The sequence below is a fragment of the Chlamydotis macqueenii genome, chromosome 1 (genome assembly GCF_036417535.1).
Source record: "Chlamydotis macqueenii isolate bChlMac1 chromosome 1, bChlMac1.mat, whole genome shotgun sequence".
NCBI classification, from domain to species: domain Eukaryota; kingdom Metazoa; phylum Chordata; class Aves; order Otidiformes; family Otididae; genus Chlamydotis; species Chlamydotis macqueenii.
In genome coordinates this window covers 88,518,076-88,544,866 of record NC_141556.1, presented here as the reverse complement: position 1 = coordinate 88,544,866, position 26,791 = coordinate 88,518,076, and the positions used below count along the sequence as shown (strand labels likewise).

Sequence of the window (26,791 nt, the reverse complement as noted above, 5' to 3'; positions counted from 1 at the left end):
AAAGGAAAGGAAGAGGAGAGAAGCAGCTCTGTAAAATGAGTTATCAGAGAAGCACTTGCCTTTGAAGATATGAGAAGTTTCTGATGGAGAAAAGACTATATAAAAAGAGAAACAGGAATGTTTTTAGAGTTTGGAGGGGTTTTTTTAATGTACTCATACTCTTTTATGTATCTGCAGGTATGCCTAGCTTCTAAAAAGCAACTGGGAAAATGTGGTCACTTTTTTTTTTGTTGCTTTTGTCTCGATGGAATTGTAGATCATCAGAAATAAAAACATTCAAGAGGTTTATAGAACTTTTATGAGCACTGTCTATATGGATAGTGTGAAACATTCTTCAGGGATGCACCTGGTTTGGATTTGTGGTCTGTGCTCAGAGGAAAGGACTTGACATTTGCTCTGCTGAAAACACTTCACAAACGTTAATTCTCTATATTCTCTATACACTCACAAAACAGACTAGGCAAAAGCTGACTCAACCCATTGAGCTGAAAGGCAGTATCAGAGGTACAGCTCCAGAGTTTTGATGATTTAGTGATCTGAAGGGTAGTTTATCCATGTTACCTTTCTTCTTTTTTTTTCCCTGTTTGAATAAAGAAGTTAATGAGGTGGTATAAGAATTGTCACATGTTTTATTTGATCAAATTAAGAAATAAAATAGGGAGTACATTTTTGGTTATTGATTTTGTAATGGAAATCATCAGTAAATTTTGATCACTTAGAGCACTTAGATAACCTGTCAGTCTATTTTCTTAAGCTAGTAACATTTCTTAAACTAAATTTCTTGGTTTGTGTCTTCAGCTCCTGTTGTCCAGGCTATCTGTCATGGCATCTCCTTTCAGTGTACATCTAGTCTGATGGCCAAAGATATATTTTACTGGAGTGTAATTCATTAAAAACATCAGGTGATAACATTAAATACTTTTTATCTAAGACTGTCAGGTCAGTACACTCTATCTTAAATAGGACATTCTGCAGAAACGTACATAATAAAATACAAAGGATGGGATGAAATTTGCTATTTCTTTACATTTTAACTGCTTTTCTTTTCCTTCATACATTTTTTTTAATGGTAGTGCTGTTTTAGGTTGTTAAACAGGTGTTTCCTATGCAAAATGAGGGCTCTGTATATAACAGTGAGTAGAAGGCCAGGCAAGGCTGAATTAAGCTTGTTCAGCTGTTATTTTTCAGGTGGTCTAATCTGAGATCTTAGCAGTAAGAAGAAATGAACTTAAAGCAGAAATAAGATAGAATAACATAAGGAGAGGTGGTCCCTCTGGACGGTCAAAATTTGCAGATGGCAAGGAGGCTTTCTATTGCTTTGTCTGGCATTACTATAAGCTTCATCAATGTCTTCTTTAATAGCACCGTGAATGAGATGGCGAATTGCTAATGGGTTGTCTGCAACAGCAGCAATCTTTAGATCAGAAACACTGTTAAAACACTCTCAAAATTAACAAGTGCTTTTGTCTTGCTGCTGTTGCAAATGATGAGAATGGAAATAAATTACTTTGGTGAATTATTTCTTGATATGTATAGGTCAGGCTGAACTGGAAAACTAGTCTTGCTGTCTGTTTTTAATGAATGTCTGTTTCTGTATGCCACTGCGCGAGGGCCAGAATCTTAGTATTTTGCAACCCTAGTGCCTGAAATGTCCTATCTTACTTGCGTTTTAATAATCTTGGAACCAGTTTATTTCATTGTCCCTGCCCTTCCAACCTGCTTTTTTGGCATGCAAGTTGCTGTAGCTAGAGGACAGTTTAAAGAAAGTTATGTGCACATGGGAGGGCTTGCTCTTTAAATCTTTTTAAGTGGTTGGATGCTGGCAAGAAAGGGATTTGTACAAACCCTGCAGTGCGGAGGTGCCATTGGTGAGTGTTACTCATTTTTATCATGAAACCTGTGATAAGACATTGCAGTGTAGAAGGCAAAAATTGCCGTTAGCTATAGAAGATCTTTTTCCTCTAAAAAGAGCAATAATTGAAAACAGCACCTGCTTTCCAAGTAGGTAGCAGAGGTGAGAGTGCTGGGAATTTGGTCTTTGAAGAGCTGTTAGCAGAATTCTTGTTTTTTAACATGTGCTCGTGGCACTTGCGGCTGTCTCACTGGACTGTGCTATTGTTTTAGTCCCTCTCACCTTCATAGCCCATGTGGTTTCCATTGCATGAGTCAAAAGAAAAGGGATAGATAAGGTCATTCTCTGGAAAGATAAAAGATAAATCCCCCCCATTGCATCTTTCTCTGAGGCAGCGTGGCAGATAGCCACGTCCCAGTTTCCCAAGAGATCCTGCTTGATATCATGGAGCAGCATTTGAACAGCCTCAGCAATTTCTCCTGCACATTTTGCCTGGTGCCTTGTTATTTCCCCCCTCTCTAATTTCATTTTCTGACACTTTTTTAGGCCTAGCCTGTGTTACCTTCCCTTTGTGCTCCAGGTTATCTCCTGGCATCTGTGCAATTCTTTCACTTAGAAACTGCCAACTTTTTTCTCTCCATGGCAATTCTGGCACCACCCTGCAATCTGGAGCTCAGTTCAGTCCCGAGGAGCTTCTCTTTCCATTTGCTCTCCTATCTATTTCATGAGAAAATTGAGTTCTTCCTGCCAGCCACTGCCTCGGCCGCGAAGCACTGCCCAAGCTTCCAGTGCTACTCCCGTTACTCTCATGGCTCTGTATGGACGGAGAGGGAAGAAGGGCAGGCAGGCAGTGAGTGCTCCATCTTTGGAGGAAGCTTTGCCATTGCACTTGTTTGGACTTTGCTTCACTCCCTTCTCCCACCTCTGGCCACAGCGCTGAGCACCGGCTTATATACAGGGGGTCCTGCAGGTGGGATCTGGCCTGGCTGTAATCCTTTCTTGGCCGTGAGAGGTGACCCTTCATGCAGCATTACTTGGACTGGTTTGGGGTGTCTCATTTGGCATACCCAGTTTTCACAAGAAAGGTGGAAAAGACATTTCCTTTGAGAGTGAAGAAGAACTTTTGCATGAAGGAGTTTTTAAAAGGCATAGCATTAAGAAGAAAAGAGAACAGGGAGCGGCATGACTATCCAGAAGAATATCTAAAGGTACAAAAAAGAATACATGGATATTCCAGTTTTCTTGATGGTGGGTAACAAGCGAGGCTTCATGTGATAAAATGTGAGAAATATGGAAAGGATCAGTACTGTGTAAGGCAGCAGTTAAAAGGTGGGACTTCCTGGCAAAGGGTATGTGTGCATGTCTCAGAAGGGGATCTGTTACCTTTTGTATAGCTGAGAATACAAGTTAGTTGAGTAGAAAATGCTGGTTTGCATCATCCTTCATATTCCCAGCAAAAAGTCAACCAGAGAGCAATACTCATTCTTGTCACATGCTGTTGTATATTTTTGCAGTGCTTTCAAAAACTACAGGCTAGGAGCATGATCTCTTACACCGGTCAACAGCTGGTGAGTGTTACCCATGAGTTATGCCAGACTTTCAGGAAGGAGCGTAACATGATGTCAGTTCTGATAACAGTCCATCATTGTTCTTAAGTAACCAGCATCAGAAAAACCTGCTTTGTTCATTGTGAAGGACCTCTAAAGCTTCTCAGAAAAGAAAAAGGGAAAAGTAGACTGAAGAGCAGTTTGTCCTCTTGGTGTTGGCCCATTGTGCAATGCCATTGAAAATAAGGCTGGAAACAACGTGCTTGCTCAGAGCTCGCTGCCTTGCTTCCTCTTTCTTGGTGTTGCCAGCTGCTGCCGTCCCAAGGCCCACCACTGCTTCAGGCACTGGTATGGAAACACATGCTTCTGACATTGGCCCTGTTAGCCTTTCAAGTACTGCCTTGGGACAATGGTTTAAGGATTTCAGTCTTGCTCTTTGTTCTTAAATAAATTTATTGTGTGTACATAAGCAGATTTGCATGAAGTGCAAAGTCTCAGCATCCAGGGCATGTTCCCTTTGGTACCTTTCTTTTTAACTGGAGTTTATTATAATGAGGAGAAAATGACATTTTAAAATCTTTTAATTAATCTGTATTGTTCTCTGTTGGCCGCCCTAGTAAATTTGTGGACTAAGCTTATGCAGTAGGGAATATTTCTTGCCACACATTAACTCTGAAGAGAATTTGAAAGTAAAGGGTTTCAGTTGTTGGCATTTCTGAGCCACCATCTATTGAATTTGAAGCCCTTTTTGACTACAAGTAGCATAGTAGGTGTGCCAGAGTTGTAAATTTCTCTCCTGAGGGAATCTGCTGTATGTTACTAAAGGGATTTGGTAGTGACAGCGAACATGGAAGAATAGACCTCTTCCAGAAAATCAGAAGTGCTGGTGTGGTTTAACAAATGGATCTCAGGCATAGGAAGCATTTCATGTTTCCATTGCCTGAAACAGGGGGGTCTGGAATGAGCGCCTGAAACCTTCTGTTTCCCTGTCCCTAAATGCTCTTGAGATTTTCAGGGAAGAAAAACTCGGTCCTTATGTATTTGAAGGTGTTGCCAAGGGTGTCTTGTCTCAGCAATTCCTTCTTTCATTGCTAACAGCAGGGTTGATTTTGTACCGAGAGGATTGAGAACAAGTGCTGGACACTGTTCTTGGCCATCTGTAATAACATTCCAGCCCCACTATTTTTCCAGATTAAGCCTAGGATAATGTAACTGCCTGAGTAAAATCCACTCTGCAGCTTAACAGAGAGACCTCCTGTTTCCAGGACTGCCAGTCCCTCAATTTTTATACATTTACACACAGCTCTCAGGGAAAATACATAATACATGAACATATGCACTGGCTAAGTGAAATTTCCTTCTGATTATAGTGAGCCACTGGTTAATGGCAGTTATAAAATATATTTCTTTCATCTTTTGCTAATCCTGTTGTGTGTTTAAGAGTATGCCTTTATCTCTCTTTTTTGTTATAAGTTACCATCTTGTTTTAATTTTTTAAACAAATTATTTTGATCATTTTTCTTATGTTGGTGAACTGCATTTTTGAACCCTCTTTCTGGCAGAATTACCTCATCTGAATCAGAAATAATGCTAACTGCATAAATGCCCTTATAAATGCTATGTCTGCTACCTCTATATTGCAATAATAGAAGCTTTGAAAAGAAACTGCCATTAATCCCAAATGAAATATTTACTCTCTGTTTAGTATGTGGTGGGCAATTCAATACTCTGAATCTATATTAAACAAGAAAAATGTTTAAGAAGTATCATTAAGGCTCAAAATCGGGTACTGAAAAGTCAGAGCTCTATCTTGGTGTGCCTATATTATGAAATGGTGTTGAATTGTGTTATCAAATACTGGGTTTTGCGTTTACTGAATTAATAGAATAAACCTTTTTTTGAAGGCTGAGTTGGAGGGTAGAAGTATATAAGACTCCTTCCCAAACCTGTTACACATGTAAGCTAGAGGTCCCAAGAACCTGGATTTTATCCTCCTGCCTCTACCCTATGGTCCCATTTCATATCAAACACGTCAGTGAAAGCAAGCTGTTTGCAGGTGAACAATCCTTGCCCATTCTATAATTCACAGAAACCTGTCTTAAAACCTTACAGTCTGATACTGAGAAGTATCAGTCTCATAGCTGTTGACTCAGTAGGCTTTGTACTAGAATATGTATCTACCTGGGAGAAACTGGGTCTAGATTTGGGGCATATAAAGTTAAAAGTATTTTTTTTTCTTCATTTTAGGTTCTTGATCCCATTTGTAAACTGTAGATAACATAACTTTCTTAGGAATTCAGATACTGCAGAAAAATTCATAAAGAGATTAAAATCTCTCTTCAGATAACAGTATTAGTTACATCGTTTGTTCCTAGCCCCATTTCTAACTGAACTGCTGTGCCTGACATTTTATAAATGTGCACTCCACACACTTCCTCACTCATCTGAGGCAGAATTGTGATCTATAAAAGATGTTTTAGCAAATTTCAGTCCTAGGATCTGATAATAGAATGTGTCAGGCAGCCTTTAATATTGGTGGCTGCTATCCTTCTTGCCCATAATCCTAATTGTATGTACCTGGTAGCACCTCTTTAGGAAGGGAAGAGAGGCAGAGAGGAGATGCTGTACTTTCTTAGCCTGTTATGAAGAGAGTTGTCAGTTTTGGGACCAAGGTGCTGTATTTAGCAGTCCATGTTCATGTCTGCTCAGGCCTCATCTGACAAATGTCAGAATGTTCGATATGGCCCCGGTTTGGTTGCAGTGCTGTTCGCAGAGGTGCTGTGTACTTGGCTTCAAACTCCAGCCACTGCACTGACCATCTCGTCTGGGCTGTGTCATCCTTTGTACTTTTCAGTTTTCTGCTTTCAGATACCACGTGCATGTTCTGGATTTGCTCTGTCTCTGCCCAGTGTTATGCATCTGAGTTGCAATATACCTTATTTCCTCTACAGGTAGAAATTTTAAAGCGAGCCTTTTCAGATGGTTGGGATGAAGCCTGATGCATTTTGGGTTTCAGTGGCAAAGCTGGACGTTTTATTCCAGAAGTGGGGTTAGCAAATCTTCCCAAAACACTGACCTTTCCTACACATGGTCCAGTGTTTGTTCTTATACCATAAGAAGCTCGGACAACAGCATCTGCTCTGGACTATCCGAAACAAGACTAATATAAAAACATACACTTTCTGTGATTCACATTTCAAGATAAGAGTACTGCAGTCAGCCCTGGGCTGTGGAGTGTCCTCAAGAACTTGAGACCCAATGGACCGTGAAACCTGTCTCAGAAAGATGAGATGTGGCATTACATTCTATGTAACACACTGTGCTCTGTAATTGGCTCTTTTAATGCTTGTGCAGAAACACTGAATTACTTGCAAGAGAGAATGATATTGCTGTGGTGTTCAGGAGACAGATTTCATTGGTGGGCTTCTCTATTTTTTGCCGCAGACAACTGGGTTTTTGGAAGTCAGTTGTGAATACAGATGTACTAGGGACTATAGGTCTCCAATACGGGGAGAAAAGAGATGGGACCAGGGAAGGCTGCTCAATAAAATTGACAGAAGACTCATCTTTCCTTGCAGCAGGAGTGCGTTTCCCACTCAGACACACTGGGTTGCTTTCTCGTTGAGATGCTAAGGACAGTTTAATGAGGGCTGAGAAGTCTGTTTAAGTCTGGGAGTCACTGAAGTTCAACAGCTCCTACAGTCTAATCTGCATTATCATTAATCCAGTTAACAAACGACTGTTTTAACAATTAGCTCTGTTACTAGTTCGGTCCATTAAGGTCATTAAAATTCTCTTTGCCCCTTAGGTTCCTACTTCTAGTGAGTGAGTATCCTTATATCTTAATGTGGAGTATGTTATGGTAACTAATGATCCAGGTCTGTTCTAGTCACTTGGCCTACTATTCGTGTCTTTAATGATTCAGGAGAGGAATGCCTTTAGGTGCTGTCATAAACAGTCCTCTAAATGTTGAAAATCAATGAGAAGTGAAAGGAAGTTAATTATAATTTGTACTGACAGCACTGCCTATTACTTAGGTTGCTAAGTATTTCCATTACATGAGCTTGGATCATTTGCGGAGGGCAGGCATAGGAAGTGCTCTGTGTTTGTTGTTCTGTTCAAAACATCGTCAAACACTTACTTCATGCCGAGTTTTTCTTTTCTATGCATCCAACTAAGGTTAAATCGCTTAGGAAAATTTAATCAAGAAACAGGTGGGCCATCTTGCAGAATGAGCTGATGAGAAAATGGAAGGGGAGACTGGAGAAATGTATATACCTTTGCCTGGGTTATAGTGTTCTGAATGACAGGTTGTGCTGTGAAAAAATCTTTAATCTCTCTGGCTTGAAACAGGAGATTAATCTGATGACCGGGGCTCAAATTAAGATGCAAAATTAGCTGATCAATGAGCACGGAGCAGAGAGCCACAGGAGTGGGAAGAGGCTGAGACTGGAAAAAGCAGCCCAGGAGAAGAAGGTTGGACAGGGAAGTCTGATAAATGAGAGAAGCCCAGGCTGAGAAAGCAGAACTACATAGACCAGAACTTACTAGCAAGGAGAACAGGACCATCAGAGCAGGGAAAAGCCAGGAACTGGGATGGGAGCAGGTGGAAAGAGCTGAGTAGGAAACCTCAGGCTTGGGGCTAGCAGGTAGGATAGCAGATTCCCACAAAACACCTATCTTCTGAGAAGCTAGAGCAGGACCCAAGGTGTTTCCTTCTCATCCTCCCTTTGTTGCCGGGAAGCAAGCTGGCAAGGCATCCTGCTCCCCCCGCAGATGATCTGCGCAGCATTAGCAGGTTGTGATCTTCTCTGTTATTTCATTGAGTCAAATGGCGGAGGCCTGTGCGGAACTGAGGGCTCTGGGTCTGCAGATTAGCCATATGGCTGTCGACACAGCATCACATGGCGGGAGACGTTTGTCCGGCTTCCTGTTGGTAGAAACGTAGGAGAGTCCTGTCCTTTCCCCAAGGTCTTAATGCTCTCTCTTTTTAACATCAAATGAAGCACTTGGCATTAGCAAGTGCTGAAATTAAAGTTGCTTATACATCCTGTAACTTCTTCTCTATCACATAAATTTTATCCCCTGCAAAACATATGCTTTGCTCAGTAACAGAGATGAGCTGTGCGCATATAATGCAGTTCTTTCCTAGCTTGCTGCAGAAGAAGGAAAAACGTGCTGTGTGAGAGTCAGGGAATTACTGGATGAAAATGGCTGTAGTAGCCACAGGAACGTGATCTAATCTGCCAGGCCAGCTGAATTTCTGTGTGGTTTTAGCTAAACTTTTCAAAGGTTATCATTTAGCTGTTGTACCTAACTCATTTGAGATGCCCGATTCTAGAACCTGGAAGAAGATTGGTAAAAATACTGCACTCTCTTTTCTGAAACAGAAGTTCCAGGAAAGCATTTCTTAGGCATCTCAAATCAAGTACTGCTCAAATCAGCAGATACTTCTGAAATTGTGCCATCTGTGCTTTAGCTCACTCTCCATGTAATGGTAATAATGCTACTTCTAAAAGAAGGTTGTGGGAGATTTTGAAAATAAATTAGCTTAATGTTTTGTGATGCAGTCAAGAATAAAGAATTGGATGAGATTGAAGGCTGGAGGAATAAAAAGGAGCTAAAAGATTATGGTGTCGTGCACCTAGCACCTAATGCAAATGTCTCCTATAAATGTGGAGCTCATCAACTGGAAGCTACAAAGGAAAAAGAAAGATCTGGGAGCATTGCTAGGTCTTGTGATAATTGAGGCAGCACTTTCATGATCTGTTACATTGTGATCTTAAAAGGTCTCAGTCGCTATCAGACAAGCACTAATGCTGTTGGGATTTTGGGAGAACTCATCTGGACACTTATATATACTTTCAGCTTTGCAGCAGAAAGATGATGGCAAACTGGAGGAAGTGCCCAATGAGGCTGATAGCCTGGTCAGAAGGATGGGTGGCCAGTTTTAAAAGGCAAAGAAAAATGTGTGGCTTATTGAGCCTTGCAAAATGAGGGTGGAGGGATGAGTAAGACAGCAGTTCATAAATATACCTGAAGGTTTAACGGCAAGATGGAAGCTAGCTGAGCTGAGATACAGTTTTTGGCACAATAAATAGGTTTGAAATGAATGGGAATATGTCCAGCGGAGGGCCACGAAGATGATCAGAGGGCTGGAGCACCTCTTCTATGAGGATGGGCTGAGACAGTTGGCCTGGAGAAGAGAAGGCTCCAGGGAGACCTTATTGTGGCCTTCCAATACCTAAAGGGAGCTCTGGGGAGACCTTATAGGAAAGATGGAGAGAAACTCTTCAGCAGGGCCTGTAGAGATAGGACGAGGGGTAATGGTTTTAAAATAGAAGGAGGCAGATTCAGACTGGACATTAGGAAAAAATTTTTTACAGTGAGGGTGATGAAACACTGGAACAGGTTGCTCTGAGAGGTGGTGGATGCCCCATCCCTGAAAACATTCAAGGCCAGGTTGGATGGGGCTCTGATCTGGTTGGAGATGTCCCTGCTCCTTTCAGGGGAGTTGGACTAGATGACCCTCAGAGGGTCCTTCCAACCCAAACTGTTCTATGGTTTGATAAGTTTTGATTGAGCATCAAATACTTTGAATCAGAGTCATGAGAGTCTGGGCAATATCCCAAAGGACAGACATCTTGTTGGGCTGGAGATGAGGCTTGAACCCTTTGAGAAGGGTGTGAGCAGAACCTGAGCTCAAACTCAAGAGGCTGTAGCCAGTTAAACATGTTAATTATAGCAGATGCAGCATACACGCTTGGACATTGTGCATGCAGTGCGCGTGGGAAGTTGACCTTTTCCTTCTCTCAAGGAAATTCTCTCATCAGGAATTATCTCTAAATATCCTGGCTCTGTAGTTCAGTGCTTGAGCTGCTTTAATCTTAGTATGCCTTGGGGAGCCAGATTACCGGCATATCTGCCCTGGAGAGTCTGGAAGCAGATGAGGAGATCTCTTTCAGATGGCTGGTCTTTAACGTGAATCCAGAGAGATCTGTTCAGTGCCTGAGCATATGTGGAAAGGATGGGATGTACGCACTCTCCATTGGCATTTCCAAGATGCAGGAAAGGCTCCTGTCTGTTCAATCCCGGATGTCTGCTTGTCCTGGTTTTTTTGGATGGAAAACTGTCGGTTGTGTAAGGGCTGAAGGAAGAAATACATCGTCAGAGTGGGAACATTGCCATTCTCAGCCCTTGGATGGCCTCCACTTCATGTTTGTCACATGTAATTCCTATCTGTAAGGAACATGTGTCACTGCTGATGTGATGTGCCATGTCATAAAAGCTCTGGTGACATTTTGTGACCTCTTAAAGTCCAACGAAAGAGGTTTGGAACATGTGAATGCCATCTGCCATGGCAAAGCAACTTCCAGTTCTCTAATCACATATGGCTCTTGTGAAATGCTGCATCACCTCAAAAAAAATCAGCATATTAATGGAGGAAGCTTGTCATTTCACTCATTCCCAGATTCTTTACATAATTCATCTATTAACTTTTTTTTTTTACTTATTAAGAACCCTGAGGGGTGGAAGTTGCAGCAAATCCATTATAGCTTTAGGAGTTCCATTTCATTAGAGCTGTATTTACTTTCTGATTTTTTGGTACTCTGATTTGGAACTATTCTCCCTACAATCTTAATCTTTTGCAAATACTCATGAGGTTCACAGATGGAAGCGTGAAAAGTCTGAGCTGTCTCAGGAACATGTAACAGGACTTTTGAGGGGGGTGTAAAAGGAGGGAAGTTCTTGTCATTAACCTGTGTTTGTTCACTTAGTCCATTATGGGAGCTGAGATGTGCTAATTATTTTAAATTGATTCAGCTCGTTTGCCAGTCTGTCAACCCGATAGCCTCAGGTGTGGGATAAGGAGACCAAACTTTGGCTTCAATTTTTGCTGGGCTGACAGCTTATATAATGTACAGTTTTTTGAACCAGTAGGAACAATTTTTGCAGCCTGAAAAAATAAGCAGAGTGTTTCATGCTTGGATGGGAGAGAAGAGCACTTTATCCACTTATCGTTTACTTTGCATACTGCTGTTGTTGGGTGCTGTAGCTTTTACATGTAGATAAGGCACACTTTCTAAAGAGAGAGTTTATTGCAGGAAATGTGTACATTTTACAGGCCACATATACAACACGCTCACATTAATTTATGAGTAACAGTGAGTGACAGCTACTTCAGATGGTGCCGAGGTAGAAAACTGCATCTCTACAGACTGTGGTGAGAGGCAACAGATCTACCTTCTGTCATAAACAGTGCTTTTGTGTCTTTTCCAAGAAGCATGCAAGCATTGTCTAGCCCGCACAGCTATCAGTGAAGAAGTTAGGTCTGTTTTTATCGCTGTCTTACAGGCAGAGAAAGAGGTGCACTGAAAAATGAAGTGACAAGACTAGCAAATCTGTGTAAGCAGCAAAACAAGATACCAGAAGCCCTGGCTTGCCAGCCTGTCTCATTACATCATGCCTGTGTGCCCTGGGCAAACCCTATTATTTGGACTGTGTTTGTACATAGCATGAGTGACGTAGCAGGCTTCAATACTGATTCTAACACTGGTTTTTAGACATAAGGTTATCATTTCCCTGAAATGACCTATCCTCAGGCTCCCTATTGGTAAAAAGATATTTTCCTTTCTTCACTGGGGTGTCGAGAGATGGTGCTAGATGTGTATAGGTGTCACAGAACAGATAAATTTAAAAAAAAATCACACAGGGACAAGAGAAATCGAGAAGCTTGTGAGCATTGCTGGGATGTAAGCGTTCTGAGGAGGCAGAGGTACGTTCTTACTCTAGCACTTGCAAGGATAAGTCATTACACTGTGCTGCTCCCCTAGTAGTGGACCATATGGTAAGGTCCTGCTGTGCATGTACTGCCCTGAGGGCCCTACTTGCAGATGGAGTGATGAAACTGAAAAGCCTGCTGTGCAGGAGTTCAGTAGGTTTTTTGTAACTGCATTGCAATGCAACCATTTCAGTTGCATTTTTGGGACCTGTTTTTATAGATCCTGATCACGTCTATAAAACGAGCTTATTCTTAATTGCCATTCATACAATTCTTACCTTGCCGATCTTCATTTCAGTAAGTTAATACAGGAGTTAGGTAGAATAAATGTTTGTATTTGCTGCCCTGCATGACTATTTTGCATGGTCTGGCCCCGAAACAGAAGGAGCAGCCATCTTTTTTGCATCAGTTGCAGAGTGAAAGTGGTTATACTAGCAGTTACTGCAGAGTGGTTGGTGCAGTGTAAAACTACACCCTGCTTCATTGTGAAATTAGCCTGTTCATGTGGCCTGGGAGATAGCAGTGTGCAAGCACCTGAAACAGATGTTATTTGAACTCTTAAGAGTATATTGTGAAGCTTTTTATCACAGCCCAGTCGTAGCTGATACTTAGGATGTGCAGCAAGAAAGAGAGGGAGTGAGATTAGGAGATGTCTCAGTAGAGGTACTGCAGCCCATCTGGGCTTTTCAGAGCAAGAAACTGTACCCTACTGGGTATCACTGGATGGTATCAAAATGCTTGCTTTGTTGGCTGCTGAAATAATAGCCAGGTACACTGTGTGTGGGAAGGGACTGTCAGGGGGAGAAAAGCTATTTAGCATCAAGCTAAGAAAACAGCAAAGCACTGCTGTTTAAAAGGCAGTATAAAGAGCTGGGCCTACTGCTTTCCTTCCAATGCTTAGCAGTTTTTTTTTATTTTAGGAACTTTTCGCTGTACTTTCTGCGAGACTGAAGTGGAAGAAGATGAGTCGGCGATGCCCAAAAAGGATGCAAGGACACTTGTGGCAAGATTTAACGAGCAGATCGAGCCCATCTATGCGCTGCTTCGTGAGACAGAAGACGTTAACTTAGCCTATGAAATCCTCGAGCCAGAACCCACAGAGATTCCTGCCCTCAAGCAGAGGTGGGAACACTACTGGTCTTCTCTCACTGCACTGCTTCCTTGTAGTGCGTTCGTCTGCACTTTGCAGTTTTCCCAATCCTTGTGCAGACTCTGGCTGCATTGAGAACTTAGTTGTTCAACACCAACTATGCAAGCAACTGACGGATTCCCCAAGGAATGTGTAGGTTTATAAGGAGACAAAGAGCCACAGCCGTTTTCTGCTAAACAAGGCAGATGACTATTCTTCTGGTCAGCCTTCTGCATGTGGTTTTCTCTGGGGTGGGGTACTCGAATTACCTGCTGCTTGCTGTGCTGCAGCTGGTATGTATACTAAACCCTTGCTCCAGTATTTTAAGAAAGGCAAACTGCAGCTGTTTGGCAGAACTCTGAAGGTACGACCTACACTGTCTTCCTTCTCTCAAACCCTTATCTTTCATCTATTCCTTTTGTTTCTACCCAGCTTTTGAAACTAAGCTATCAGCATTCTATACTTTGCGTTTCAAATCCACATATAACAACATTCTAGTTCGAAGACATTGCTTGTAATAAGGGCATTTTTGTTTTCTGATTTTTCTCCTACTTGTTACACACCTCTTCTTTTCAGGAGGAGACCATGTTATAGTTAAAAAAATCTTCAAAATGTTCCTACCCATGGGAAATGACACTTTCTTTCAGAACATTCCTAGCTGTACAAAAATAGATGATGTTTAAATAATGCAGAAAGATGTGGGGAGCTGTCAGTTTTGTCAGCTGTGGTGAAATGTGATGCACTTCTCTGTTTTAAAAAAAAAAAAATTAATTAAACGCACAGGGGAGAAAAAATGTACCATGAGGGGAAGTGTTCCCACAGTGTCTTGGGGTGCTTGGCTTTAGTGAGTGGGAGAGCAAGCAGGATCCTTTTTTTTTTTTTTCTCTCAGGCTAACCTTGAGAGAAAATGTTCTTCATATATTACGCTAGACAGCTTCTAATTAATATAATAAAAAATTCTTTGTCTATTCATAGTCTTTTTCTAGCCAAGAAGGTAGCTAATTTTGCTCATCATTCTGATAGAAAAACAGAAGCAATATAGAGAGGGGAAAAGATTTTTTTCCAAGGTCACTCAATATGTCTTTGGTGATATGTGGAGTCTTTGAAGCCTTTATGCCCAAGCTGAATCACTAGACTTTGCTTTAAAAACCCTTTTCTGTAGTTTGAGTAGTAAAACTGGGATAACCCCACCAAAAAGAGAGTAATTTCTCAGTCTTCCCCTTCTGTGCACAGGAAATTAACACAGCAGAAGCCTGGTGCAGTCCCGTGATTAAGTAGCAGCACCCACTTACTTGACTCTTAAATACTTAAAAAACATTGTAAATGATTAATTACTCTGTGCAAGGAATGACAAAATAAATAGGCAACTTTTAAAATGCTTACTTGAACACAACTTGCTTCAGCATATACAAGGATTTAATTATTTATTAACTCTTATTAATTCAAAGCAGCTAATTGCATGAAAGCGCTGCTGTGAGATTTTTTTTTTAAAGTGCAGAACCCTGGGTTATTTATTCTCTCAATTTTTATGGAGTCTTGAGCATCTGAAATCATTGACAAAACTGACATTTGATGATTCTGAAACAAACTGAAAAGGTCACGAAGTGCCTGCATCATCTCTTTGCACCAACACAGACAACTTCATGTGTTTTCAGGAGAATTACAGGTCTAAGTGACCACACTGATATTGCATAACTGTGTTCACCTGCCATGGGAAACTGGATAGATCTTTATTTCTATCATTTTAGGAGGCTGTTCATGTTCTTAATCTTGACAGAGCATGAATTAGGTTTTGAAATAATCCTGCTTTACCTAAGCCCTTGTCTGTGGTTTTCTAAAACAGATGGATTTTAATATCCCTTCCATTTCCTTATGTCAAAATAGCATGATTTTATATAACAAAAATCTTCACAGAATTAATTCTTTGTGGTCATGCTGTCCAGGACCATGGGTTGTCTGTTGTGAAGGTGAAGCTCTTAAGAGCAGCTAAGTGAAAAAGTGCTTTATTTCAAGCAAGGCACAAGAAGAGTTATCCTCATTATGCAAGACCTTTTCTTAATAGTCTGGGCAGGATTGAGATGAAAATTTCAAGTTGTTTCCCCATTGCACACTGTGGTTTCTGTGGGCCATACCTCAGCTATGTCAAGGATTATTGATGTTGCCTGTAAAGGCAGCTAACCACTCATTAAGGGATTTCCATCAGGGTAAAACAACCAATGGGTAACAGAGCAAATGTAGCCACTGAGCTGCCACCATCTGAGCAGTTCCTGATTGCAGGATGGCCATGCAAAGTCTAGACCTAGGTGAGGAAAAAGCAGATCTTGGATCTGAGAGAGAGATTTAAGAGTGCACTCCTCTCATCTGCTCTGTGCTCCCTATAAGGCACCTTATGCACCTGGGCTTTTGCTGGTGCCTGATCCATGGTGTTTAATCCTGTACTTTGGAACAGGGTTGCTGAACAATAAGATCTCTTCTTGCAGTAAGGAGTATTCCCCTGATCATGTAGTTTTGAGGGGTTGTTGACTCCTACCAACAGCGTCGCTGAAGACACAGTTCCACAAACAAGGAAGTTTGCAAAGACACGTTTGCAAAGCTCACTAGGGTCTGCCAGTAGATAGAAAGTGTCTAGAGGATTCCACTTCAGTGTGGGACATTGCAGTAGATGACTTAAAGTAATTAGTACTGTAGGTGTCTCTTAGAGTTGTTACTTTCATTTCTGAAATGTTCCTGACATCATGGAATAAGAGTGTTTTGCTGCTAAATGATACCATGTATGAAAAAAAAGGCAATTTCAGACACACTTACAGGGTCCTCTGCGCAAAAGTATTATTAGGCAGTTCCTGGCACTACTGAGTATTTAGCTGTCATGCTGCAGTCATGGGGAGGGAGAGCTTGGGGGAGAGCTACATTGTGTATCTTGTGAGGAAAGTGGATTACATAAAATTGTCAGGGAAACGCTAGTTAGAGATTTCTATTGTGTGGGAAGCAGAGTGGTGCTTTTCACAGAACACACGCCTGTCTTGGAGAGCTGAAAGGTACCAACACTTGAAATAACGCACTGGGAGGAAGGTCTCTGTGTGGTTCCTTAGGTTATATAAGCAATACATGCGCATGAGTCTTCTGCCCCGAAATCCAAGGCTGTTGTGAAGCTCTCCTAGTGGGGCAGGCTGCAGGAGGCAACCGGTTAGCGTGTGGACACATGCTAACACAGATGCTGTGAAGTATTTTGCTAACAGACACCAGCAGGCTTGCTCCTGGGAGGATGTGAATAGCCCTCAATCCAAACTGCGACTGAACACACCAATATTTTTTATGTGGGGAAGAGAGATGATCACCTACGTGCATATTTTCCCCTCACTGTTTACCCTGAAAAATCTGGCAGAATTAGCTCATCAAGCAGTGGTTAGATCCTTGCTGAATTAAAAACATTGCATATTACTCAGGTTTTTTTCCAGCTGCAACCTTATTTTAAGCTTCTCAGTTGGAGGAAAGGTCACTGGGTAGATAGCAGTGGCTGAACTGTGCTAACTGACAACTTCTGTCAGCTCACCTGGCAGCAGAGCTGGGACACTGAGTATCCTTCGTGGATTTGCTCTGGAGAAGAGGAGTCCAGGCAGGGCTGTTACCCGTGACAAGCCCTAGGTACCACTGGCACTCAGATGACTGAAATTATATGGCTGAGGGTGGGTGCAGTCTGCAGCAAATCTGTTTCTCTGAGAAGAAACATGATTTTGAAGTAGAGAAGCGGTCATGTTTGTCTTTTCCCACCCAGAGAGCAGTGCGTTTCCATTCAGCTGCTTTCGCCGATCAATGCATATATAGCAGCACAGGGCAGAGAGTATTTTAGGTTCATTGCCATCACTGTGCAGAAAATACTCCACCTGATGTCTTCTTTCCATCAGATCTAAGCAGGAATGTTTCTTTTCTCTGTCAGTCTTCTGAGCTAGAAGGGGCCCTGGAGGAAAATGTTCTGGCTGCAGTTCCTCTCAGAAAACAAAGGAGGGCTAGGCTTTGACTGCTATACCCTTCACATCGGTCATTGCCTTTCTTTCTCCAACTTTTCCACAATGAAGACAGTTCTGTCTTGCCTCCTCCCACACACCATCACCACGCAAAGCCCTTTATCCAGCCCTAGTGCTCTGGTTTGAAGGTGCCCTCTCATCTTTCTTCTCCTCTGCCTGGACTCCACAGTCCTCCCCAGGCTGTGTCTGTGGATAGTACAGATCTCCTGGGTAGCACAGGAGATGTCACTTACCATGTGCATTGTCACTCACAATTCCAGCAAAGGTTTGAACTATGTTTTTCACAGTGAGTTAACTCCTTCATGAGTCCTGCGATTAATAACGGTTCACAGATCTGAGCATGCTGGGTCTCTGGGCCTACCATCTGACTTGTTTAAACTTTAGTGCTTTTTTAATGCACTATATGGTTGTTGTGTGAAGGCCAAAAAGAGGCTTTTCCAAATACCAGATTACTGTTCGAATATGCTTTGCTGCTGTGGCTTTTATTTCAGGGTATTCTGGGCTTTTATGTTTGTTTTTACATGAGTAAATCAGTAGCTTTAGTGCTGCCTCTTCTTTCCAGTGTCTGTTGTGGAAGTTGTCATGGCCTCATGTAGGGTTTCCCATTAGAGATCCCCAAGTTTCCCAAACCAGCAAGCTGGTGTAGAAATTCCTGGCACCACATGTTAGAAATGAGAATGCAAGTTTTTGGTGCAGATCATGGGAGATAACTAATCATAGTTTAAGTATTGCAATGCTGGCCAAGGAAGGGCTTGTTCTGAGTGCTCTGTTTTTATCTCTTTGACTTCTCTGTAGCAAGGAGCGCGCAGCTGGTACTGGTTCAGCGACAGCAGCTGGCCTTGCAGGTGGACACCATCGGGAAGCATGGACTACAAAAGGACCGTCGTATGAGGACTTGTATACCCAGAACGTTGTCATCAGCATGGAGGGCCAGGAGGATCTTAACCGGTCTGCAAGTGAAGGAAAGCCAGCCAGAGAGAGGCCAATTTGGCTACGGGAGAGCACGGTGCAGGGGGCTTATGACCCTGATGAAATAAAAGACGGTAAGAACATTCACAGAGCAGAAGTACTGCCCTGCTTATGTGATGTTTTTAGAGTGCTGTCAAAAACATGTTCTCCTGTGTGTGTACAGCTGCTACTCCCAACACTTCTGATTTTGGCCAATTCCCTCTGCTGTGCAAAGCACCTGTGTGTAGGTAGATGTAAAAAATCATGATTTCCTAGGTCCAGGATTGAAATCCAGGTTAGTAAAGCTGAGCCATGCACAAAATTGTGGGCTTCTAAAATGTTAATTATCTGTTACATCTTCCATCTTGAGAGTTTATTGCTTCTAGATTAAGGGCTTTCAGTTTAATCTAGAGAGCTGCCTCCCTAATAGGTCACTGCTGAAAAATAACATTTATTAACATTCAGTGACTCTGAAGCCTACCAAATCTACCAGCAGTGGTTTTGTGCTCCCAGCCCTCTTCTTGCCAATTGTTTTTCAAAACGAGTTTTCTATGAAGATTATGTCAGAAATAAAGCTTCTGGAAGTAGAGTAGGATGGTCTGTCACCATGGCAGATGAATCTATTTGCTTTCTGTCTGTTTCTCATTATCTTTGCTTTTATTTTCATTCATGTTGGGGTCAGGTTGTCCATAGACCACAGTCAAGATCTTGTAACCACTTGTAGAAACATTCTGCTTTGATAAGTGTGCTATTTAAGCTTACACACCAAAAATAAGAAATAGAGTCCTTTTATGATTTTTACAAGAGTGCATTGATAGATGCAATCTTCCAAGTCATTTGAGGATTACAGACTGAAACTGTTGATGCTGCAGGAAGAGAAGATGGCAAAAGGGGACCACATGCGTGAGCATGAGAGCCTGGAACCAGTGCAGTGCTCAGGAGAGGAGTGGGGTACATAGGTATAGCAGAAGTGAAGAAAATGCATGTGAAATAATGGCCAGAAGATACCTAATGATCTTGTTTGCATGTAACGCCTTTCAAGCATACAGAGATCGCAAAACATTTTCCAAAGTGAGGTGACTGAAACAACATACTCCTGCGGTCTGTAGCAGATGATGTTGTTACTCACCGGCCATGGTGAGTTCTCACTCGATTTTTCTGCTAGACATTCAATTCACCTGTAGTTTTAAAGTGGCTCCTTGAGATTACTTTTGGTGTACACGGCATAAACGTTTCTCAGACGCCACGGAAGGACACAGAGGGGGAGTATATCTCCGATAGCATCACTGCTTAACCTCCACCACGACTGGGCATCAAAGAGGGGACTTGCAGAAATAGCCTGAAATTGCTGCTGCAATAATTTTTGTAGCTCTTAGATGACATAAATAGGGAATATGGAAACTTGGGACCATTGACAGAAAAGATTGACTGCTTGGGTCTGGCAGGAACAGTTCTTGCGAGCAAGAGACAGCCCCACTCCTGAGCCACAAAGTCAGACTTTGTGGATCTACCCCAGGCTGTTGTCTCTTCACAGCTCTCAATGTGATGAGCTGCTATGTTATTTCACAGAGATGCTCTCCAATAACCTCTTATGCTCCACGGTCACAAGCAACAAGCTGAGCACAAGGCTCTCAGCACAGTTCCTTTATTCTTCCTCTCTTTCAAAATTTTGCCAGTGCATTAATAATAATAGTTGTAGCAATCACTCATTACTACAACTTCATTTGCAATAAAAACATGAATCAGTGAACTTAGGGGTGGGTCTTTTGGCCTTTATTTTACTACGGGAAAGGAATAACCACAAACTCCCCTGGCTTTTAAGGCTAAATGCAGAACTTGCTTCCTTATTTACCTGTTTCTCAGCATTTTTTTTCATCTCAAGTTGAAAAAAGTAACCAGTGCCTTTTTGACCCTGAGGAAGAGGCTTGGGTGCAAACAGCCTGGATGTGGTGCTGAAACCATGTTCTGATTTTGTTTAGTGAGGGGCGGCCTAAGGTGGTAGCCTCTGTAGGAAGCTGCTAGAAGTTGCTCCCCTTTGTTCAGTGGACTTGGCCAGGCCTAGGGCAGACCCGCTGCTGGCAAAGTCGAGCCAACTGGTAGCAGAATGTTCCCTGATAACGCCTCTGCCATAACGTATTTAAGAAGGGCAAAACAGAAAAAAAAAAAAACAAACCGAAGAATATGTGAAGAAGCTGAGCGGGGGCAGAGAGGGAGAGGCGCGAGCTTTGTGGGCCTTGCAGGCCTCACCCTCTGGCCTCCCACCAGGTGGCCGACTGGGCCCAACTTGGCCCAGCCCGGCTGCAAGAAGTGGAGAGGAGATGAGATGTGAATGAGATTTAAAAAAGATCTTGAGAGGCGTCTGCCTGCCTGTTGTGAAGAATTTTTCTTCTGAGAGGAACGGCTGCAGATGCCAAGGTCAGTTCAGAAGGAGGGGGAGGAGTAATGTGGCTCCTGGCCAAGATTCCCCTGCAGCCTGTGGTGACGACCATGGTGGAGCAGGTTGTCCCCCTGCAGCCCATGGAGGCCCACAGAGGAGCAGAGATCCACCTGCAGCCCGTGAAGGACCCCACACCGGGGGAGGTGGATACCCGAAGGAGGCTGTGGCCCATGGAAGGCCCGCTGGCGCAGCCGTTCTAGAGGGACTGCACCCCGTGGAGGAGATGACCCACACCGGAGCAGTTTCACGAAGGACTGTGGCCCGTGGGAGGGACCCCATGCTGGCACAGGGGAGGAATGCGAGGAGTTCTTCTCCCAATGATGACACAGCGGTGTAAAACATTGCGTGATGAACCGATAGCGACCCCCATTCCCTCTTCCCTCCTGTGCCACTCGGGGGGGAAGGTAGTAGAGATAATGTTAAGCCCGGGAAGAGGGAGGGGTGGGGGGAGGTTATCTTGTTCTCTGTCTTGTTATCCTGCTAGTTTTAGAAATAAATGAATAGTTTTCCCCAAGTTGAGTCTGTTTTGCCCATGACGGTAACTTTAAGGATTTCTTCCTGTCCTTATCTCAAACCTCAAGCTGTTTTTCTTATATCATCTCTCCCCCTGTTCTCTCGGAGGGTGGGGGGAGCGAGAGAGAGACTGCGTAGTCTGGTCCCAATCGGGGCTGAGCTACAACAAAACATCAGGTTCTGGGGCTCAGAGAAGCAGGCAAATGGCGTATGAAGACAGAATGCTGTCACCTCAGCTCCAGCAGTTGTATTTTGGTGCAAGAGAGAAAGTTTGCCATGGGGAGTCTGTCCTACTTTTTAGGTCTTGTTTTTTACAAAAGGTTCTCTATATTTCTTATTTTGTTATGGATTTTTTTCTTTTTTCCATTCTGCCTGTGGTTTTATTGGTGCCGAGTGGACTCACAGTCGTCTCATCAAATGTAGGATTAGGAGAGGTTTTCTGCAGAATGCTGCTTTTTGAACAGAATTGTACCTTTTGAATCCATGAACTGCAGACACCCTGCCTACCCACGACATGTCAAACCCTCCCAGCTATTGTACAGCCAAGCTTACTGAAGGAAGAGTGCAGGCCACATTATCTGTCAGCCAGCAAACTGAAGTCCTCTTCAAATAAGAGGACCAGGTGGGGAGCCAGAGAGAGTGACTGGGCTGCGTTTCAGCTGGGAGAGCAGGAGCTGTTTTAATGCAGCCTTCCACGCTGCGCTGCGCAGCTTGGCTGCAGGCTGTAAGCTGCATATGCTTTGCGAGATAGATCCCGCTTGCTAGCACCATGTTCCTGTAATGAGCTTTTCCTCTTCCTGCCTGGTAGGTGCACCTCTTGAGCTTACCAGACACGGCTGCTTGGAATGCTGTTTTATAACACACGGTTTCCACAGAAAACTCCTTGTCTGATGTCTGCAGACTCCTTATCTGCCTGGATCCATCTGCTTCTCCATCTTAATCCTTATAGATGGGGAGCTCAGCAGGGCAGTGCCTGGTTTTGGGTCTGCATTTATGGTCTGTGCTGGCAACACCCCGTGGTCGTCATGATCATCACTGCAAGTCCTCCAGGCTGCGGTCATGCAACCTGGAAACAAAGGGACAAAAAGGAAACAGCCGGTGCTTGTTCATCTGTGAAAAAGCACTGAGATGCTTGCTGTACCTCAGAGAAGTGTCATCATTAGGTTCATAGTGTGACTACCTGGAAGCCCAGATTTAGGTCACAAGGACTGCTTTCTGCTCCATAGTGAGGAAAGTGCATCAGCCCAGCTGAGGGGCACCAGAGTTGGACACCTCCCCGCTGGGGAGGTGGGGGGTCTTTTCCAGGTGCTTGCCCATTTGTCTTCTCTTGTGACGTGCTCCTGGCCGAGTGTCCCAGCTGGGAGCTACAGTGACTCCAGGTTCTGAGGAAATGTCAATACTTGCTCTGCTGTTAGGAGAAAAAAACATAACTATCTCTTGTCTTTAAGGGAGAAGAGGAGCTAGCATAGAGAAAGGGTGTGATTTGGCCAAATGTGCTCAGTAGCAGTTAATAGAGGTCCAGAAAGCATTCAGGGCCAGCACCCAGATCTCTGTGAGGAAACAATCATTCCCTTGTGTCTCTTTGCAGGAGGCCGGGATCTGGATGCCTTCCAGGAGCGTGAGGAGGGCCGGGCAGCTCTGGATGATAACGAGGAGGTGATGCGTGCCCTACTTATCCACGAGAAGAAGACACCTTCTGCTTCAACAGTCACCGTCGGAAGTGCTGCTCCTCTCTCCGGTGCTAACGCTAGTGACTCCGAGAGCGAGACAAGCGAGTCAGAGGAGGAATCCCCTCCCCGCCCTCCCGCCACAGCCACGACAACATACGGGCTGGAGGATGAGGAGGAGGATGAAGAGTTTGAGGTGGTGGCAGAGGACCCCACCGTCACAGTGGCTGGGCGTCCGCACTCTTACAGCCAAGTGAGCCAGCGCCCTGAGCTGGTGGCCCAGATGACACCAGAAGAAAAAGAGGTTTACATAGCCATGGGGCGACGCATGTTTGAGGATATGTTTGATTAACTGCTTCCTGCCGTGGCATTTTTTAAAAAGTTACTTTTTAAGCCAGAGACTCTTTAGTAAAACAGGAGACTGAAGTGCATCTTTCCTCCCCTGTGCGTAGGGACACCGGGGCTTGGACTGCTAATCTCAGGCATCTTGCCCACCAGAGAGGGGGAGCAGGAAGGCTGCATGTGCCAAAACAGGTAGGGCAGAACAAGTCTCAGAAGTGAGGATGCTTGCAAGGTAAAAATCCACTTCCGGGTGCCCTGCACAGGCACTGTTTTAACCTTCTCCAAGGCCCCAGCAGCTGCTCCTCCCAGTTGCTTTGGGTTGGTTTTAGTTGCAGTTCCTAGCGAAGTCCACATCCCTGGCCTTAGAGGCCATAAGCGCTCCGTAGTCTGATCAGAGCGCTCTGCAGAGGAGGGTGTAAGTAACCTTACAGCTGCCTGTGCTCAGTGAGGGGAGAGGAGAGGGAAGCACTCGTCTGCTGATGGCAGGCTTGGACCGGGCTCGTAGCTGACCTCCTGCCAGCAGCCAGTGGCCACTGGAGTGGCTAATTCCAAGCAGCCCCGTGGGCAGCAACCTTTTCTTTCTCTCCTTACTAGATCTCAACACTTCAAGGTCAGGTGTAACTTGAAACACGCAGAGTGAGAGCCTTGGCAAGCACACACAGTCACTCTGTCAGTGTAATGAAAGCCCTCCGTGGATCCGAGCTGTCAGAGCGCTCTGGCTTATCGCGAGATACCCTCGTTTTCCAGTATTGCTGCCTGTCGCTTCTGCCTAGCCCTGTCCAAACTCCAGTGTTGCAGACGGTTTGTAGTGGGCAGGACTGCAGTCAGGCAGAGCCAGAGAAGTGGCATAGCTAGTTTTTAATTGCAGTCACATCAGGGCTGTATCATTTTAAGAGGAATTATGCAATTTTCAGTTCTGCTTTGGCACACTCTTTCACCATAGAAAAACATTTATCAGTGCCTACAGAGCAATATCATATTTTTAATGTTTTTCCCTTTCAACTGAAAAATGTTGGTTTATAAAGTTGTTGTGTTTTTCTATCCAGTACTACAATGAAATAAAATGAGAAAATAATTTTGTGTTCCAGAGGGTAGGGGCAGTATTACGTGCTGTTCAGTTTACATGGGCAGCATGAATTTGCTGTTCACTGAGACTGTAAATCAGTTTTATACTAACTATGCTTTCTATGTTCTGCTAACCTTGTAATGCCTCCTTTGTGGTTTTATTTTCAGCTTCTTGATATTTTGAACCCCCTCTTTTTTAAAATAGTGCTTTAAATTTTCTTTTAAGTCATTTTAAAGAGGAATAAATAAACAGAAACTTCTCCCCACTGTCGTATTTCAATTTGTCATGTGCTTAGTTGAGAATGTTGTTTGCTTATCATTCTGATTTACCCAGTTCAAAAAAAAAAAACCCAAAAAAATAATTTGAGGCCCTCCTTTGAGGGAGGGGGACTGTTTGAAATCCCACATTACATCAGTACTGCACATTGTTTCTCCTCACCAGAGCTTTCTTGAATGCCTCCTGGAATCTCTTGCACTTCCAGGATGTTTCATTAGGCTGGTGCTGTGGGAGGCCCTTTTTCATCAGCACTTCCCATTCCTTTCCTTCTTCCTGGAGGGAAGCATAAGCTGATGGAGGAGGTCTCACAGACATTGTATTGTTATTTAAAATGGTACTCTTGCATGGATGGACTGCCAGGATCTGGTATCAAGCTTCTAGGTATCAAGGCAGAAGAGCTGCTAAGTCAGATTCAATGATCAGTTAACAGAAAAAAAAAAAAAGTGCTGTACCGATTCTGTCTAGATTTGATCTGGTTGAATTCAAGGTTGACACTGGAGAAAAGCAGGCAGATTTCAAGGAGCCAAAGATAGAAACTGAGAACTAATCCTGAATACAGTTACAACGACTCGTGCTCATAACTCACCAGTAGTTTATACTGAGCTTCCAGCCGGCCAAATCAAGCTCTAGGTTTATTAAAGCTTAAGTGAAAAAATACAGGGTTTTACTATAAGAGCACTGACACTGTGTCTACATCCAGCATAACCATCTATAAATGAGTGGTTTTACTTAATAAACACATTTAATTGTGGTTTGGACAGCAGTTGTAATTTTTGTTGTTCGGCAAGGCCTGTCCTGCCCACGAGGGAAGCGGTGGGTGGTTTGCAGGGCATGTCTTCCGCCTCTCATCCACCACACGCAGCCCTCGGGAGGACTGGCGAGGTCAGGATACACGAGCAGGTGCCAGCCTTGCTTCCTGCCCTCTCTGACAGCTTCTGGCTCTCGGAAAGGATGGCTGCTCTGCTCTGTCCCAGCCGGTTAGGGTTGGTGTCAAGGACCTATACGCTGCTACTGCCCTGTCACGACAAGCACGGCTTGAATGAACAGGAGCATGTACAATCGACAGTGCCTTTTTTTTTTTCCCCCCTGCAACCGAAGCAGGGCTCTGCATGCATGCCAGAAGAGGAGGAACGGCCGCTGCTGTGAGTAAAGCCAGCCACTGGCAGCAGGTTGGTGCTAATGCAAGGGATAAAGCCATCAATTCTGAAGAAGGCCCCAGCCGTTTCCTCTGGCTGCTGGGCCACATGTGCCGCATTAATGCTAACCCAATAACGCTGCGAGCGTGGTCGAGCGCTGAAGCCTGCCTGGGTGAATGTTCTGCAGCCCCATTCAAACCAGTCTCTCTGTCTGCTTTCAGCCTAAAGGGTGTTTTATCTGATGAGTGCACTTGAAGCCAGAGCACTGCAGCTCAGGCTGGAAAGAAAAATGCGTTTCTCGAGCAGCTCGTACTCCTCTTCCTAACGGTCAGAGGCACCGAGTGCCTCTCCCAGCTGCACAGAGCTGCTCCCATTGTGGGTCAGGGAAACCCCAGTGGAGCGATGTCTTCCCTGGCCCAGCACAGAGCAGGCTGGAGGAGGTCAGTGAAGCTGCTGATGGAGAGGAAGATCACTATCAATGCCGGAAAACAGGACTGTTTTAATATTTTCTGCTAAGGTCCCAAAAACTGGTTTCCTTCATCCAACTCTTCTTTTCCTGTATTGCTGCCTCCTTCGAACAGACTCAGATTAAACAGGCTGTTGCTCTGTGAGAGTTGAGGGATCTGAAGATCCCCTGGAGGAAGGGTGGAAAAATAGCATCACCTCCTCCCTGACACATCTAAGGAGCCCTGCCTCGGTGATGCCTGCAGTGCCAGGGTGTGCTGCAGGGAAGTTTCACAGGGCCTGGGGCGAGAGGGAAGCAGCCAGCTGTGCTTGGGTCTCTGTCTCCCGCTGCGCCCCACAGGAAGAGAAAATTGTCTCAGGAATCAAACGCAAGACGAAACCTTGATGGAAATGGAAAGTTTATGAGCAGGTGGAACGACATGTCAGCAGCAGGGCGAGCCCACAGGCTGTCCATTGTGGTCTCCTGGGTGGGCTGCAGAGAAGATGCAGCAGCAGGCCTGTTCCCCTGCTCTGGTACGCATCGGCATACACACGTGAGGCTGTGGGCTTCATCCCTTGGAGGAAGTGGGGCTGGGGTGTCTCACAGTGCTGCAAAAAAATTGCTCTGGG

At 44.0% G+C, this 26,791-nt stretch overlaps 1 protein-coding gene across 3 annotated transcripts in view; it reads left to right on the top strand.

The window, feature by feature from the left end:
* GTF2E1 (general transcription factor IIE subunit 1) overlaps positions 1–24,570 on the top strand; it is a 56,525-nt gene extending 31,955 nt beyond the window's left edge. For all 3 annotated transcript variants that reach the window (XM_086760881.1, XM_086760888.1, XM_086760897.1), the window contains exons 3-5: positions 13,102–13,303; positions 18,128–18,375; positions 22,819–24,570. In XM_086760881.1, the coding sequence (XP_086617007.1) occupies positions 13,102–13,303; positions 18,128–18,375; positions 22,819–23,249 (881 nt within the window). In that variant the 3' untranslated portion in view covers positions 23,250–24,570. The remainder of the gene's footprint in view (positions 1–13,101; positions 13,304–18,127; positions 18,376–22,818) is intronic.
* The last annotated feature ends 2,221 nt before the right edge of the window (positions 24,571–26,791 follow it).